This window comes from Hemiscyllium ocellatum, chromosome 45, assembly GCF_020745735.1.
Source record: "Hemiscyllium ocellatum isolate sHemOce1 chromosome 45, sHemOce1.pat.X.cur, whole genome shotgun sequence".
NCBI lineage: Eukaryota > Metazoa > Chordata > Chondrichthyes > Orectolobiformes > Hemiscylliidae > Hemiscyllium > Hemiscyllium ocellatum.
In genome coordinates this window covers 23794722-23812229 of record NC_083445.1, presented here as the reverse complement: position 1 = coordinate 23812229, position 17508 = coordinate 23794722, and the positions used below count along the sequence as shown (strand labels likewise).

The 17508-nt window shown below is 47.6% G+C and overlaps 1 protein-coding gene across 1 annotated transcript in view; it reads left to right on the top strand.

Moving 5' to 3' along the window:
* lmx1al (LIM homeobox transcription factor 1, alpha-like) overlaps nucleotides 1-17508 on the top strand; it is a 288153-nt gene that overhangs the window by 217450 nt on the left and 53195 nt on the right. Inside the window, exons 2-3 of the mRNA XM_060855002.1 lie at nucleotides 7363-7595; nucleotides 12464-12630. Of these exons, the coding sequence (XP_060710985.1) occupies nucleotides 7363-7595; nucleotides 12464-12630 (400 nt within the window). The remainder of the gene's footprint in view (nucleotides 1-7362; nucleotides 7596-12463; nucleotides 12631-17508) is intronic.

The window sequence follows — 17508 nt, the reverse complement described above, 5'->3', positions numbered from 1 at the left end:
TGGCTCAACTCTAATCCCCGTTTGTGATCTTTGCCTCATCTCTGATGCCCACAGGATATTTAAACATATCTCAGACTAATCCAGAGATGTGCAGGTTAGCTGGTATGGCCATGCTAAATTACTCATCGTTTCCAGTAATGTCCAGGCTAGGGGGCGTTGGCCATGGGACTACAGGAATAGGGTGGGAGAGGGGCTCTGGGTGGGATGTTAATTGGAGGGGCAAGTGGAATTGATGGGCTGAACGGCCTGCTTCCACACTATGATTCTATGATTCTACAATTCCTCTCTATTGCTCTGACTTGATCATTTCACCCAGCTCCTTAATGACAGTTAACCTGTGACCCTGCATCTCTCAGTCTTTCCCTGTCTGCTCCTTCAGTGCTAACCAATTCCATTCATAATGTTGTTTTCTCGACTAGTTATTACACTCTATAGGAATCTGCCCCAAGCTAACTCTGCAAATTGCGAACTCCTCTCTGTCTTCCAATCTGTAGCCTCCCTCCCTCCCTGCCTCATTCCTGATGAAGGGCTTTTGCCCGAAACGTTGATTTTCCTGCTCCTTGCATGCTGCCTGACCTGCTGTGCTTTTCCACACCACTCTAATCTAAACTCCCTCCACATTGTGTTGGATTCAAGAATATTATGAAGTCAGAATTCAAGAGAAATGAAGGAAGGCACAGAGTCAATGGTACTGTCTTCCTGCCTTCAGGGCCCCTCGACACCGCTGTCTGTCAGGAGAGGCTGGTAAGACAGTCACCGGAGGTTGACGATGACTTGTTTCTTCTGTAGCTTGAGGTTTGTCAGAGGTGACTGAGAAACCCAGTGTGTAAGCTGCAGACTCTGCCTCATGTTGAGTAGGGTTTATGTAGGTGTGGAAGTCTATATACTCCCTCTGACACCTCAACAGCTCACTCACACATTCCCAATAAAGTCCCTCTCGATGGGTTTGAATTAACCCTCAGTCACAAGTCAGGATCCTCCATGAGTCATTGGAATCTTTGACTCTTCGGGGAGATTTTCAGGGCATCCCAAAAGTGTGACTGTTATTCGCCTGGCAAAATCCTACTGAGAATATCTGACTGAAAATATCTGACTGAGAATATCTGACTGGGAATATCCTGTTGTGAGTGTTCTACTGGAAATTTCCCCTGGGAATGTCCTACTGAGAATGTCCCACTAGGAATGTCCTCCTGGGAATTTCACCCCATGAGTGCTTCCCTGGGAATATCCCCCCAGGAATGTCCCACTGAGAAAGTATTACTGGGATGTCCTCCCAGGAATGTCTCCATGGGAATGTCCCACGGGGAATGTTCCCACTGAGAATGTCCTGCTGGGAATGTACCCCCCCAGAAAGGTCCCTACCAGGAATGTCCTCTCCAGGAATGTCCCAATGGGAATGTTCCCACAGGAGTGTCCCACTGAGAATGTCCTATTGGGAATATTCCCCCCCCAAGAATGTACCCCAGCAATGTCTCCCTGGGAATCTCCCATTGGGAAAGTTCCCTCAGGAGTCTCCCTCTGGGAATGTCCCCCTGAGAATGTCCTACTGGGAATACTGCCCCAGGAATGTCCCCTGGGAATGTCCTACTGGGAATGTGATCCTGGAAATGTCCAGCTGGGAATGCCCCCTCAGAGGGTTCCACTGAGAATGTCTTACTGGGAATGTCCCTCCAGTGTCCCCCTGGGAAGGTGATTTAGGAAGGGTCCAGCTGGAGGGTCGGGAGGGCCCCTCCAGTAAAATCCCCCCAGGAATGTCCTCCTGGGAATGTCTTGCTGGGAATATTCCCCCAGGAGGATCCCTCCAGTAATGTCCACTCAGGAAGGTTCTCCTGGGAATGTTCTATTAGGAAAGTCCTGACAGGAGTGTCCCCTGGGAATGTCCTACTCAGAATGTCCTACCACAAATGTCCCCCAGAAAGGTCCCATTGGGAATACCGTACTGGGAGTGCAATCCTGGGAATGTCCTACTGGCAATGTCCTACTGGTAAATCACCCAGACAGTATCCGGCTGGGATTGTCCCCCCTGGAATGTCCTATTTGGAATGACCTAATGGGAATGTTCCCCTAGGACTATCCAACAAGGAATGTCCTACTGGAAAAGTCCCCCTGGGATTATCCTACTTGAAATGTCCTCCTGGGAGTATCCTATTAGGAGGGTGATCCTGGGAACATCCTCCTGGGAATGTTCTCCTAGGAATGTTCTCCTGGAAGTGTCCACCTGGTACAGTGTTCCGGGTGAGCTGGGTGTCTGTGTGGAGTTGGGATTGAGTGATTCCCACCTCGATGCTGTACGGGTGGCTATCAGACAGGACATTGCTGTTGGCTGGCTCTGGTTCCCACAGCATTTGGAGGATCATACCAAGCTCCCATGGGTGATAGGCACCAATGATCTGAGCTGTCTGCTGTCAGTGGCCAAACCTGAGAAAGTCTTTTCACCTCCATTCGCCTGCTGCTGACTTCACTGGGTCTTGCATGTTCTGGACAGTAAGATGCAGTATGTGTGTCTGTGTCCGCTACAGCCCCTGCTCCCCTCCCTATCTCTGTAACCTCCTCTAGACCCTGCACCCCTCCCTATCTCTGTAACCTCTTCGAGCCCCTACACCCCTTCCCTATCTCTGTAACCTCCTCCAACCCCTATACCCCCTCCCAATCTCTGTAACCCCCTCCAGCTGCTACACCCCCTCCCTATCTCTGTAACCTCCTCCAGCCCCTACACCCCTCCCCATCTCTGTAACCTCCTCCAGACCCTACACCCCCTCCCTATCTCTGAAACCGCCTCCAGCCCCTACACCCCTTCCCTATCTCTGTAACCTCCTCCAGCCCCTACTCCCCTCCCTATCTCTGTAACCTCCTCCAGTACCTATACCCCTTCCCTATCTCTGTAACTTCCTCCAGCCACTATTCCCCCTCCCGATGTCTGTAGCCTCCTCCAGCCACTACCCCACCTCCTTGTCTCTGTAATCTCTGTAAGCCCCTCCACCCCCATTTCCATATCTTCCTCCATGCTCTACACCCCTCCAATCTCTGTCACCTCCTCCAGCCCCTAAAGCCCTCCAATCTCAGTAACCTCCTCCAGTTCCTAAACCCCTTCCTACCTCTGTAACTTCCTCCAGACCAAACACCCCCTCTTTATCTCTGTAACCTCATCAACCCCCACACCCTTCTCTAGTTCAATAGACTCCTGCAGCCCTTACATCTCTCCCTATCTCTGTAACCTCCTCCAGCCCCTACACCCCCTCCCTATCTCTGTAAGCCCCTCCAGCCCTTACATCCCTCGCTATCTCTGTAACCTCCTCCAACCCATACCTCCTCCCTATCTCTGTAACCTGCTCCAACCCCTCCCTATCTCTATCACTGCCATCAGTACAGCCCAGTCCCTTTCTCTATAATATTCAACACTTGCTCTCTTGTCTCTGAATCAGGATAATGTAGGTTCACGCAAAGGTTCCCATTGGGGAACTGAGTGGATATTTCCAATTCTGCAGTGAAGTTCCTACATCAGTGAGCATCCAGCTCATTGCCCCTCCAGTCTTCTGCCTCTATTCCTGTAGATAATGCTGACATAAAGATCAAGGCTCTGCAGGCTTCCCAGAGAATCCTCAGATACATCCCATCCATCAGGAAAACGTGATCCTCCCAAGGCAGTTTCTTAAGAAAGTCCTGGAAATAAAAAGCCAGGGTTAATAAGACTTGCCACCAAGCTGCTAGATAGTCATTAAAAACCCAGTTGGTTCATTCCTAACCCTTCAAAGAAGGGAATCTTCTTTAACTGTTCTTGGCCCATATGTGAGTCCATTCCCTCATTATTGTGGTTCATGTTAACTCACCCTTGGCCTTAAGAATGAACAAGACCAGCCTGGTCAGTGATGTCCAGATGCTCAGAATGATGCAGGATCCCTTCGGGGGCATAATGAATCAAGCTGGTAAATTTGGGGATGGGGTCATGTGTAATCCAGTCTGGGTTGACAAGTCGCCAACTCCCTTCTCTTCACTGTGTTATCATCTCAGTTCAGCAGCTTTCAGGGTCTTTGTTTCACTGACATAAGCCCATGACCGCTCAGCTTCCCTTGCTGTTGTCTGAGCACCTTGCCTTTATGACCATCCACCATGCAATGTTGCAGCTCTGCCTGCATGCTATTCTGCTGTGGGTGTACAAGGTGTACCCATCCCGCATTTGTATGTTGCCTAACTCATCATGTTTAAAAATAAACCAACCCATGGAGTTTATCAATGATGAGGAAGTGATTAGTGGGACCAGGCCTGTATTCCTGATGAAGGGCTTTTGCCCGAAACGTCGATTTTACTGCTCCTCGGATGCTGCCTGAACTGCTGTGCTCTTCCAGCACCACTCTAATCCAGGTTAGTGGGACTATGCCATCCTGAATAGCAGTAGATGCTGCCTACCATGCTCTAACATTCAGCAAGCAAGTTCATCTCCAACTGAAGCACACGGGCAACAGTCTTAAATCATAAATAGTCTTAAACAGTCTTAAATCATAAATAGTCTTAAATCATGCTAAATGCATAAGACCACCCTCACAATCTATGTTTGTGAGAGCATCTGAGGGTTGAAAATATTGTTTGTTAATAAATCTACATTTAACACACTTGAGAAAAGTAAATGAATGTGCCAGATCAACAAATGCAAAGGAACATCCACAGCATCTTGTCAGAATGTCCATAACATTTCAGAGTTTAACTGGGATGCAGTTAAAGTTCCTAACAGAATTTAAAAGACTTAAACAGCACTCACGTTATGTTTTCTAGATTTGTGTGTGTCTGATACAGAGTTTCTTCGCGATTGGGAACACAGGTTTATGCACTTACCTCACGAGGGTCAACAACTGAGTAGCTGAAAGTTCTCCAAATCTATAGATCACATTCGAGACCAGTTCAGAGTCAGATTAAATGTCTGTAACCTTCAATCAGAATTCTGCTCTCCCTATTAGAGGTAGGATACTATTAAACTGGAGAGGGTTTGGAAAAGATAACCAGGATGTTGCTGGGAATGGATGGTTTAGAAGAGGTTGGATAGGCTGGGACATTTTTCACTGGTGTATTGGAGGTTGAGAGGTGGCCTTATAAAGGTTTATAAAATCATGAGGGGTTTAGATAAACTGAATGGCAGGAGTGTTTTCCCTAGGGTGGGGTGTTTCAATAATAGAAGGTGAGAGGAGAGAGATTTTAAAAGGATATGAGGAGCAATTTTTTTTTACAGAGTATAGTTTGTGTGTGGAATGAACTTTCTGAGGAAGTGGTGGATGCAGGTACGGTTACAATGTTTAAAAGACATTTAGATAATACATGAATAGGAAAGGTTTGGAGGGAATATGGGCCAAGTGCAGGCAGGTGGGATTAGTTTAGTTTGGGATTATGGTAGGAATGGACTGGTTGGACAGAAGTAATCCACCTTCGAGTGAACCTGAGATTTGCAAATTGCTCTCAAAGTTTGCTACAAAGTATGGACCCAACCCAACAATCCAAAACCCCCCTTCAGGCTGAGTAACAGCTGGGGTTTTGTTTGTGCTCACACTGAGCATATCCCATCCACTGGACCAGGAGGAATCTGCATCATTGCTTTGACAGGTAAAGGAAACCAGGAATACCTCCATGATCCAGACACAATGGACGTTGCTCAACAGTCAACAACGTCCCAAGTCACCTATCAGCCCTTTCAGTTCTATCTACTCCAGTGTGGGCACACATCTTAGAATCATCTGTGAGGTCATTCAGCCCATTGAGTTTGCACCAATGTCATCACACAGAGAGTGGGGAGTCTGTGGGATTCTCTGCCACAGAAAGTGGGTGAGGCCAAAACATGGAATGTTTTTGAGGTGAGATAGGCACTGTTCTTCAGGCTCAAGGTATCATAGGGCCTGGGGGAGAAAGGTGGAACGAGGGACTGAGTTGGATTATCAGCCACGATCATATTGAAAGGGGGAAATAGGCTTGAATGGCTGAATGGCGTACCCTCGCTCCTATTTTCTGTGTTTCCATGTCTCTGACTAACAATGGAGGTAAAGAAGTTTGGTTTGGTGCATGATGGTGGTGGGAAGGAGTTGGGAGAGTGAGAATGTGGGGACTGGGTCACAAAGTGTCATGACATAACAGAATGGCCAGTACAGGCTGGAAGGATGGAGTGGCCTACTCCTGCTCCTAGTGTCTGTCTGTTGGTAGAAAACTCAGTGACTGACAAATTGAAATGAGTGAGAATGGAATTTCTAATGAGTGGAGTGAACGTCACTGTTTAGCTTGTCTGAGCTGTACTTCACCTGTTTTAGTATCTTGTTCATTGTTAGCAATTGCTATGATGATGATGACAGCTGTGTGTTGGTCCTTCAGCTACAGTTCCTTCTAGTGTCTCCATCTCTGCCTTCTCTCGCCCCCAGTCCCTCTCTCCCCCCCAGTCCCTCTCTCCCCCCCAGTCCCTCTCTCCTCCACCATTCCCTCTCTCACCCTACCCCTCCCCCTCCAGCCTCTCTCCCCCCTCCAACCCCACTCTACCCAAGAGTCCCACATCAGCCCCTCTCTCACCACCCCCACACCGTCTCCCTCCCTCTCCCTCCACCCCCTCTCTCCAACCTCCCTACTCTCACTCCAGCCCCTCACTCCTCCTCTCTCCCCCCTCTAGACCTTCTCTTCCCATCCACCTCCTCCCTCCCTCCCTCCCCTCCAACCCCTCTCCCATCTCTTCCCCTCCACTCCCCCCATCCCTCTCTCTTCCTCTCCACCCTCACCCCCTCTCCCCCCATCCAGCCCCTCTCCCCCATTCATTCTCTGTCCTCTCTCACCCCCCCACCCCTATTCTCCCCTTCCCCCTCTCTCCCCCTCCCCCTCTACTCCCATCCTTCTCTCTTCCTCTCCATCCACCCCCTCACCCCCCTTCCATCCCCCTCCTGCTCTTTTCCCATCAACCCCTCTCATTCCTTTCAGCCCCTCTCCCCCCCTCTTCCCCCATCTAGCCTCTCTCCCCTCTCTCCCCAGTCACCCTCACACTCCCCTGCCCTGTCTCTCCCCCTCCAGCCCCTCTCCCCCTAACCCTACCCCCTCCACCCCCTCTCCCCTCCCCCCTCCACCCCCTCTCTCCCCCTCTCCCCCAAGCCCCTCTATGCCCTCCAGCCCTCTCTTCCTCTCCACCCCCTCACCCCCTCATCCCCTCACCCTCTCCTCCTCCATCCCCTCCCCTCACCCTCTCCTCCTCCACCCCCTCCCACTCTCCTCCTCCCCTCTCCCCACCACTCCCCTCTCTCCCTCCACCCTCCTCCCCTTCTGCCCCCTCTCTGCCCCTCCTCAGCCTCTCTCCCATACCCCCCTTCCCCCACCTTTCATCTCTGACCATGTTCCCTTGGTTCTGTCTTGCAGGCTTTTTCTGACAAAGTGCAATGGGTGTAGTGAGAGCATCAGCCCATCGCAGTTAATCATGCGGGTGTTGGGGAGCGTGTACCACATCGAGTGCTTCAGCTGCTGTGAGTGTGAGCGGCCCCTACAGCCGGGTGACGAGTTTGTGCTGAAGGAGGGTCAGCTCCTGTGCCGCAGCGATTACGAGAAGGAGAGGGAGATGCTGAGTGCTATCAGCCCGGCCCCGACAGAGTCAGGTACCCAGAATGTTTACTCTGCTGGCTTTCTGAAAGGCAGAGCCAACACATTGAGGAAACTCGTCTCTTTCCAGCTACCAAACTCAAACTTTGCACCTTCCGTTCTGAAGCACTCGAGACTAGGAGATTCGAACCAGTGGAGGGAGTAGCATATTTTTGGCAGTATAGACTCAATGGGCTGAATGGCCTCTTCTGGATTGTTTGATTCTATGGTTCTATAAACTCAGAGTTCAGTTCAGAAGTGAACATTTCTTCTCCCCCAGCAGGAGAATCGAATTGTTACCAGTTCAGTTCAGAGAAACCAACCATTGCATGGAAGTAATTTCTAGTCTGCGAAGCTTCGAACCCAAAGGAAGGTCAGATAGAGTCATTCAACTTGTTAAAACAGAGAAGGCTTGGCCATTAGACTGGTGAGAGATCCCAGGCATCAGATCCCCACTACCAGAAACTTATTTCCCTCCCCACCCCTATCTGTGTTCTGCAGAGACCATTCCCTCCATGACTCCCTCATTAGATCCACATCCCAACCTTCCCCACCTCACTCCCAGCACCTTCCACCCTCCTCACCTCCATCCAATGCTCCAAAGGATCCTTCCACATCCGGCAGAGATTTTCTTACACATCCTTTGCTGGATCTGTTGCTCTCGATGGGGTCGCCTCCCCATCAGGGAGACAGGACGCCAACTCGCAGAACATTTCAGAGAACATCTCCGGGACACACACTCTAAACTACCCCACCACCCCCTGGCCGACCATTTCAACTCCCCCTCCCACTTCACCAAGGACATGCAGGTCCTGGGCCTCCTCCACCGACAAACCCAAGCCACCGATGCCTGGAGGAAGAACGCCTCATCTTCCGCCTTGGGACCCTCCAGCCACACAGCACCAGTTTCCTCATCTCCCCATCCCCCACCTTATCCCAGTTCCAACTCTCCAAATCGACCCTGTCCTACCTGTCCATCTTCCTTCCCATCTATCCTCTCCACCCTCCGGCATCACCATCACCCCCCACCACCCCCCCACCTTCATCTACCTATCACATTCCCAGCTACCTTCCCCCCAACCCCACCCCTCCCATTTATCTCTCAGCCCCCATGCCTTCTGCCCCACCCACCCCTCACCCCCGCATTCCTGATGAAGAGCTTATGCCCAAAACATCGACTCTCCTGCTCCTTGGATGCTGCCTGACCCGCTGTGCTTTTCCAGTGCTTCGCTTTTTGACAGAGATTCATATAACAGATTTGGAAAGGAATCTCAAGAAAATGGTCTTGATAGTCAAAGAGGAAGGGAGGCTGTTAGGGAAAAATCTAAAGAAAATGAGATAGGAGTGATATTTCTCTGGGATTGAATTTTGGAAACAGGTTGAAATTGCTTTGTTTCAAGATCTTTCCAAATACCTCCTCGATATTTTTTCTTCTTAAATTTATTACACGAATGTTGAGCTGTTAATGAACATTGACAGTATCATGTGAATACATTGCAGTGACTAACCACCAAGAGCAGAAGTGAATTATACAGGAGCTTGATTAGACCACACCTGGAGGATTCTGTACAGCCTTGGTCTCCTCATCTCTGGAAGGGCTCTTTCATCATAGAGGGAGTGTAAGGAAGCTTCATCAATCTTCTTTCTCTTTGGAAGTGCAGTTAGGTAGAAAGACCAGCAGTCAACCTCTGCAGAGCAAGATTTCATGACAAGTGATGTGGTTTAGGCAGGGCCTGGTGCCTGATTGGATGGGGATGATTGTGGGGTGTGCAGTGTGAACTTGGTACAGGCACTGGGCCTGGGACCAGGCCTGAGGCCTGATGACTATGATTTCTGGCCCCGATCTTTTTTGAAGGCTCAAGTGATTTGTTTTCCATGACGTTGGCTGAGGAGCCCAGCGGAATTTGCTTGTTTTTCATTTGTCGCTGTGCAGAGGGATCCTTTCTCATCCCATCAGAAAGGTGACTGCTCTGACAGCACAGCATTTCTTCAGGACTCAAATGGGATCGCCCCCTCAATTGAGGAAAAGTACCCTCAGATCTCAGGCGAGGATTCTGCATACAAACACAAACCTGTAACCTGAATTCTTCAAACAACTAACACAGACATTCGTAGAAATAGTGTCAAGCTAATGTTTTAGAACTGGGTTTCTTGGAGCCGTGAGATGAAAGAATCACAGCATCATTCCAGTGCAGAAGGAGGCGCTGTGTAGTAGACTGTGAGTAGGCTGGCTCTTGTCTTTTCCCATTGCTTCCATCAGCAGAAACAGTTTCTCCTTATCTCCTCCGTCCAGCCCACACATGATTTAGGAAACCTCTATCAAAATTCCTCTCAGCCATCTTCGGTCTGTGGAGAACAGTCCCAACTTTTACATTAAAGTCCCTCATCACTGAAATTTCTCATCCCTGGTACCATTCTTGTAAATCACATCTGTGCTCTCTCGAATGAACTCACATTTTCCCTGCAACATTAGACCTCAGTTGGGGTATGCTGTACTGTTATGGGCATCACAAGTGTCTTGTACGAGTTCAACATCATCTCCTTGCTCTTGTCCTCTATGTTCCTACTAATAAAGCTGAGAACACTGTGTGTTATATTGAGTGCCCTCTCCTCCTGTCCTGCCACCTTCAATGATCCATGCACACATACACCCAGCTCCCTCTGCTTCTATACCCTCTACAGAATTGTACCCACTTTTTACATTGTCCTTTATATTTCTTCCCATAACGTGACAAAATACTGTTGAGGAAATGTTACTATTGAGATAGAGCGGTTAACAGTTAAAAAACAAAACCTACTTCAATGTTAGCCATTTCCACTAGGATGAAACCCACTCCCCAACCAGACCCACGAGGAGACTCCTTGCCTCTCGGGTGATAGGCCAGCTTTCACTGACCATGGGAAGGTCTGCCCCAATATGGTTGAAGATGTGAAAGACCAAATCGATCAGATCGATACTTTTGCAGCACGGCCAAGGGCAACAGCAGTCTATCTCTTCGGTCCCACAGCCCGACCTATCAATCCCGTCGTGATCTCTTCAACACCTACTAGCCTGTGACTAACTGTCATCACCACATGGTCTCAAGCTGCGGTCAGATTCATCTGTGACTTCCTTTGACCTGGCCACCATGTTGGAAAATGGAGAACTTGTCTTAAAGATAAATCAGAGCTTCCAGGTTCCTCAGCTCTCTGCATCCTCCCCCTCCCCCCCCCCCCCCCCCGCCCCCCCCTCAAATGTTGCCACCTGTCCATTATTGGGGTAAAAAATGAGGTCTGCAGATGCTGGAGATCCCAGCTGAAAATGTGTTGCTGGTTAAAGCACAGCAGGTTAGGCAGCATCCAAGGAATAGGAAATCCGACGTTTCAGGCATAAAGGCTGATGAAGGGCTTATGCCCGAAACGTTGAATTTCCTGTTCCTTGGATGCTGCCTAACCTGCTGTGCTTTAACCAGCAACACATTTTCACCTGTCCATTATTACCAAGCCTTTAGGATCAGCAGTGTGTGTCATTTTGTGTCTTAGCTCCTGAAATGCAGGCGTTGCTGGCTGGACTAGCATTTGTCATCTGTTCCTCTTTGCCCTGGCTACTGAGAGGCTTGGCTGTAACACAATGCCCTGCGTTAGGAGACCTGTTGGTTCACTCCACCAGATGGATAGCATGGAGTGCAGAATAATGTCAGCAACATGGTTTTAATTTTCCTTGGAACCTGCCTCCTCCCTGGCCCCCACGCTTGAGGTGGAATGAAGGGGAGGGCCCCGAGCTCTGTAACTAATTGTCTTTCAGGCTACGGGATCTTGCTGTGCGCTATTAGTCTGTGAGGGTACTGCCTAAATAACAGCAACAAGTCATGTTTCTCTCCAGAGCCGTACAGCTTATAAGCTGGCTATTCAGCCCATCGAGTTCACACCAACCCACTGAAATGCATCCCACCCAGACCCATTTCCCAGGGCCAATCCATCTGACCCGCACATCTTTGGACTGTGGGAGGAAACCCATGCAGACACGGGGAGAATGTGCAAACTTCACACAGACAGTTACCCGAGGCAGGAATGGAACCCGGGTCCCTGATGCTGTGAGACAGCAGTGCTAACCACTGAGCCACAGTGCTGCACCCCCTGGAAAGTACCTTCAGTGTTTTCCTGTGTTAAGGATGCAAGTCTTCGCTAAAAGTGCTTTGGTACCAATCCTGAGAAAATGGTGACAATTTTATCAATAGAATTACATTTTATGGAGAACATAGAACACAGAACATAGAACTGTGGAGTACAATACTGGCTTTTATCCCACTCTAAGATCAAACTAACCTACATATGATGTGCCTACCCAAGAGTCGTTTAAATGTCGCTGATGTATCTGACTCTACTACCACTGCTGGCAGTGCATTCCACACACCCACCACTCTCTGTATAAAGCACCTACCTCTGACATCTCCCCAGAACTTTCCTCCAATCACCTTAAAATTGTGTCCCCCCGTGATAGCCATATCCGCCCAGGGAAAACGTCTCTGATTATCCACTCTATCTATGCCTCTCATCATCTTGTATATCTCTATCAAGTCACCTCTCATCCTTCTTCACTCCAGTGAGAAAAGCCTAAGCTCCCTCAACCTTTCTTCATACGACATGCCCTCTAGTCCTGGAAATCTCCTCTGCACCTTCTCTAAAGCTTCCACATCCTTTCTATAATGCGGCGACCAGAACTGAACACAGTACTCTATGTGTGGTCTAACCAGAGCTTTACAGAGCTGCAGCGTAACCTCGCGGCTCTTAAACTCAGTCCGCTGCTAATGAAAGCCAACACACCATACACCTTCTTAACAACCCATGTCCAAGAAGATTGTGCTGTCTCATTGTCCTCTCTGTCTCTGTGTGCGTTCCTTTCCAGTGAAGAGTGAAGGTGAAGAAGCTGAACAACTCGGGCAGACCCAGGGCAAGGGACGGTCTGAGGGTAAGGACCACAAGAGATGTAAACGCCCACGGACAATACTCACTACCCAGCAGAGACGAGCTTTCAAGGCATCCTTTGAGGTGTCGTCCAAACCTTGCAGGAAGGTATGAACCAAGATGTGAAGCGTGCTGAGGCACATTTAGTTGTTTTTAAAGATATTTGTTCATTGGCGTCACTGGCTAGGCCAGTATTTATTGCCCATCCCTAACTGCAGTTAAGAGCCAACCCCATTGCTATGGGTCTGGAGTCACGTCAGGCAGACCAGGTAAAGACAGCAAAGTAATGAATCAGGATGGTTCTATGACAAACAACTAATGTTTTCATTTGTTTTTAACTGAATTCAAATTTCACCATCTACCCTAGTGGGATTCAAACCTTGTTTTTCAGGTCTTAGGCTCGTTATTCTGGATTACTAGCCCAGTGGCATTACCCTTTTGTGAGGCCGGTGTTAGATTTCCCTGGGTCTGTGCTCAACAGCAGGAAGCACCAGTTGTCCAGTGCCCAAGCTGCCGGTGTAGTGCTATGTCAAGGCACAGACACCAGAGATTCTCCACAGAACCTTTCAAAGACCAGGACCTTCCAAAACTGGCACGGTGGTGATTGACAAGGAATAACAACACATCGGCAAACTCGGGAGGATTGGAGGGGGGTTGGCGGGAGGGGGGTAAGAGGGTGCAGTGGTGCTGCAGGCCTGTTTTGCAAACCTGTATTGCTATCTGACACCAGAATCTCAAACAGATCGGTGTGACCTTTGAGATGCTACTTTGGCTTTAAGAAGTGTATTTTGAACTGTTATTTAATGGAGACAGATTGAGACAGAGGTGATGGGTGGTCTGCACAAAGCTAGTAAAGTAAACAGCTTGTGAGGCCTTGGGTTTTTACTTAACATTGGAACAATGAAAGCAGCCTGAATGGGTGTGGTCAAGCTCCCACAAAGCCTTTCGTTTTAGCGTTCTACAGCTGCTGGGGTCTTGAAGCTGGATGTGGAAACTCTATCCCTCTCTCTGTTACAGATAAAAGCTGGGCGTTCTCTTCCTGTTGTTAAAATTACAATTGAGGCTATCTATTTTATTGCATTTACCTCTGCCAAGGGTATTTTTATGGGATTTTACAATATTGGATTAGTTAATTAATAGTTGTTAACATATATATCATTTTATAAAACATTTTAACACAGTTACAGTTAAGCCAGTTCTTTTATCTTATTTTTATTTTATCTGCATTTTAGCTGTCATGTAAAAATAAAGCATGTTTTGCTTGAAGTTGAGCAATCTGACCAATCAAATTGCATCTGGAATGTAATGCCTGATGCTCATCTTTAACATAAGAAGGTGTTAGGGTCTAGGCTATCCTCTCAATATATTTTGAGGGGATTTGCTCTGGTCCATAATACCTATTGGTCTAATTAACTTGTCCTTTACTTTTTCTGTTGTAACTTAACATTGTTAAATGTTATTTTCATTTTCCAATGCGGGTGCTTGCATTAGAGCATTTTCAGTGAAGTGGTCCTATTTGGATGGTGAGAGGAGGACAAGGCATTGACTGTTTCCTTTCCATGAGGTCACTACGGCCCTCATTGAGGGCATCACTTTGCCTGTTGGTGCAGATTTGCCCAGAGCTGTTAAACCACCTCCTATAAAGTTGCAGCCTGGAGCCTTTCCTGGTAGAGGCAAGGTCTTTCCCCACAACAATACCCTGAGTTATTAGGAGCTAAGGTGTTTGTTTTATGGTGTTGTATACCTTGCTTTTCACAGAGGAATGTAGAGATAATTCAAATTCAAGCAGTTTATTTACAGAATTGAAAATATTTGAGAAATTTGCAGAATTTTTCAATGTAATGTATTGATCACTACCACGGCATGTCCAGCCGACCTCCAGGGAATTTTCTGTCTATGAACAATCAAGCATTGTACAAGGATCCATGATCAGACAAAAGCTTAGTCAAACAGGTGCAATGTTATATGGAAAGGTTGGGATTTCTCCCCTCTGCCCCACCTCTGTGTATTCTGGAGACAAGAGTTGGAAATTGACCGGATTAAGCAAATCAGCGATTTTAAGAGCCACTTTGTCCAGCCAGGAACACACTATACAACAGGCCATTTTTCTCAAAGGGTTAATGGAAGTGAGAGGCCTCCTGTCTCCTGTCACCTGTCCTGTTGAGAAGAGTGAGTCATTAGCAGAGCTCTGGGTCACTCTGAGGTGGGTGCAATGCCATTGCATAGCCCTCAGTGCTAAGTGTCTCTTGATCATGTACCTCTCTCTCTCTCAGAGTGGCAGACTATAGCAGCTCTACCCTTACATCCTGGGAGAATCTTCTTTCCCCCAAGATAGACTCTTTATGACAGAGATTGGTGATGCAACTTGTGAAGATACTTTAAGATGTGTGTATTTTGCCCTTTTTTTAAGGAGAGGTTTTAAGGCAGCAGTAACCAACAGTCTACTGGAGCCAGTAGAACAAACAGCTTGTAAGGCCTTGGAATTCATTTTTTAAAGTTGGAACAATAGAAGCAGCCTAGATGGGTGTGATCCAGCTCTCATAAAACTGGGATTTTCAGTTTAGTTTTATTGGTTTCAATAGCAGTTGTTGCTAGGAGCTCAGCAGGGTTAGAAGCTGCAGTAAATCTCTCCCGACGACCACACTCTCTCTGAATTTTCTCTTGATTTTTTTCCCCTCCTGGGCTGCTGGAATTGCATGTGAGACAATCTGTGTCTAAATTTGTCTTTTACTAAGGGACACTTATGGGATGTTACTGTGTTGGAATAGTTAATTAGTAATAGGAACTGCATTTAATACGTTTTCAAAATAAGTTTTCCAACAGAGTTAAGTTATTCCAAGTTACAGAGTAATAGAGTCATTGAGATGTACAGCATGGAAACAGACCCTTCAGTCCAACTCGTCCATGCCAATCAAATATCCTAACCTAAACTAGTCCCATTTTCCAGCACTTGGCCCATATCCCTCCAAACCCTTCCCTATTCATATATCCATCCAGATGCCTTTTTAAGTATTGCAGTTGTACCAGCCTCTGGTAGCTCATTCCATACACGTACCACTCTCTGCATGAAAACGTTGTCCCTTAAGTCTCTTTTATATCTTTCCCACCTCACTCCAAACCACCCTCTAGATCTGGATTGCCCCACCCCAGAGAAAATACCTTGTCTATTTACCCTATCCATGCCTCTCATAATTTTATAAACCTCTATGAGGTCACCCCTCAGCCTCCGACACTCCAGAGAAAACAGCCCCAGCCTGTTCAGCCTTTCCCTATAGCTCAAATCCTCCAACCCTGGCAGCATCCTTGCAAATCTTTTCTGAACCCTTTCAAGTTTCACAACATCCTTCCAATAGGAACGAGACCAGAATTGCATGCAATATTCCAACAGTGGCCTAACTAATGTCCTGTACAGCTGCAACATGACCTCCCAACTCCTGTACTCAATACTCTGACTGACAAAGGAAAGTATACCAAACACCTTCTTCACTATCCTATTTACCTGTGACTCTACTCTCAAGGAACTATGAATCTGCATTCCAAGGTCTCTTTGTTCAGCAACACTCCCTAGGACTTTACCATTAAGTGTAGAAATCCTGCTCTGATTAGCTTTACCAAAATGCAGCACCTCACATTTATCTGAATTAAACTCCAACAGCCACCTCCCAACCCTCATGTGATCAAGATTCCATTGTTTTCTGAGGTAACCTTCTTTGCTGTCCACTACACCTCCAATTTTGGTGTCATCTGCAAACTTACTAACTATACCTTCTATGTTCACATCCAACTCATTTATATAAACGACAAAAAATAGTGGACCCAGCATTGATCCTTGTGGCACTCCACTGGTCACAGGCCTCCAGTCTGAAAAACAACTTTCCAGCACCACCCTCTGTCTTCTACCTTAAAGCTAGTTCTGTATCCAAATGACTAGTTCTCCCTGTGTTCGATGAGATCTAACCTTGCTAACCAGTCTCCCATGTTGAAAGCCTTACTGAAGTCCATATAGATCATGTCCATCGCTCTGCCCTCATCAATCGTCTTTGTTACTTTTTCAAAAAAACTCAATCAAGTTTGTGAGACATGATTTCCCACACACAAAGCCATGTTTCTGCAGGAGGTCACTGTACACATTGGAACCAACAACATGTTGCCTGTTCTGGAGGGAAGGTCTTATGAAGAAAGGCTGAGATACTTGGGTCTTTTCTCATTGGAAAGAAGAAGGCTAAGGGGGGATTTGATTGAGACATACAAGATGATCAGACGATTAGATAGGGTAGACAGAGAAAGGCTTTTTCCTAGGATGATGACGTCAGCTTGTACGAGAGGGCATAACTACAAATTGAGGGGTGATAGATTTAAGACTGATGTCAGAGGCAGGTTCTTTATGATGAGAGTGGTAGGGGCGTGAAATGCCTGACCTGCTAAGGTAGTCAACGTAGCTACATTAGGGAGATTTCAACAATCCTTAGATGAGCTCATGGATGATTTTGGGATAGTGTAGGGGGACTGAGAAAAGTCCACAGGTCGGCGCAACATCGAGGGCCGAAGGGCCTGTTCTGCGCTGTATTGTTTTGTAAGAAGGGAAAAAGATGAGATTCTGTAGGGAGAATGTGGAGAGTTAGGCAAGAATTTAAAAAGGAGGTCCTCGAGGGTATTATATCTGGATTACTCCTGGTGCTATGAGCTAGTGAGGGTAGGAATGGGAGGGTAGAGCAGATAGAGGATAGAGGAAAGAGATCAATCTGACACTGTACAGTTGAGTATCTGCTGCCATTATCCTTCAAGACAGGGGTCATCAGTTTGAAAGGTCTGTCTAAAGACCCTGTCTGCAGTGCGTCTTGTAGATAGTACACACTGCTGCTACTGAACATCTGTTGTGGAGAGATTGGATGTCTGTGGATGTAGTGTCAATCAAGTGGGCTGCTTTCTCCTGGATGGTGTCAAGGTTTTTGAGTGTTGTTGGAGCTGCACCCATCCAGGCCAGTG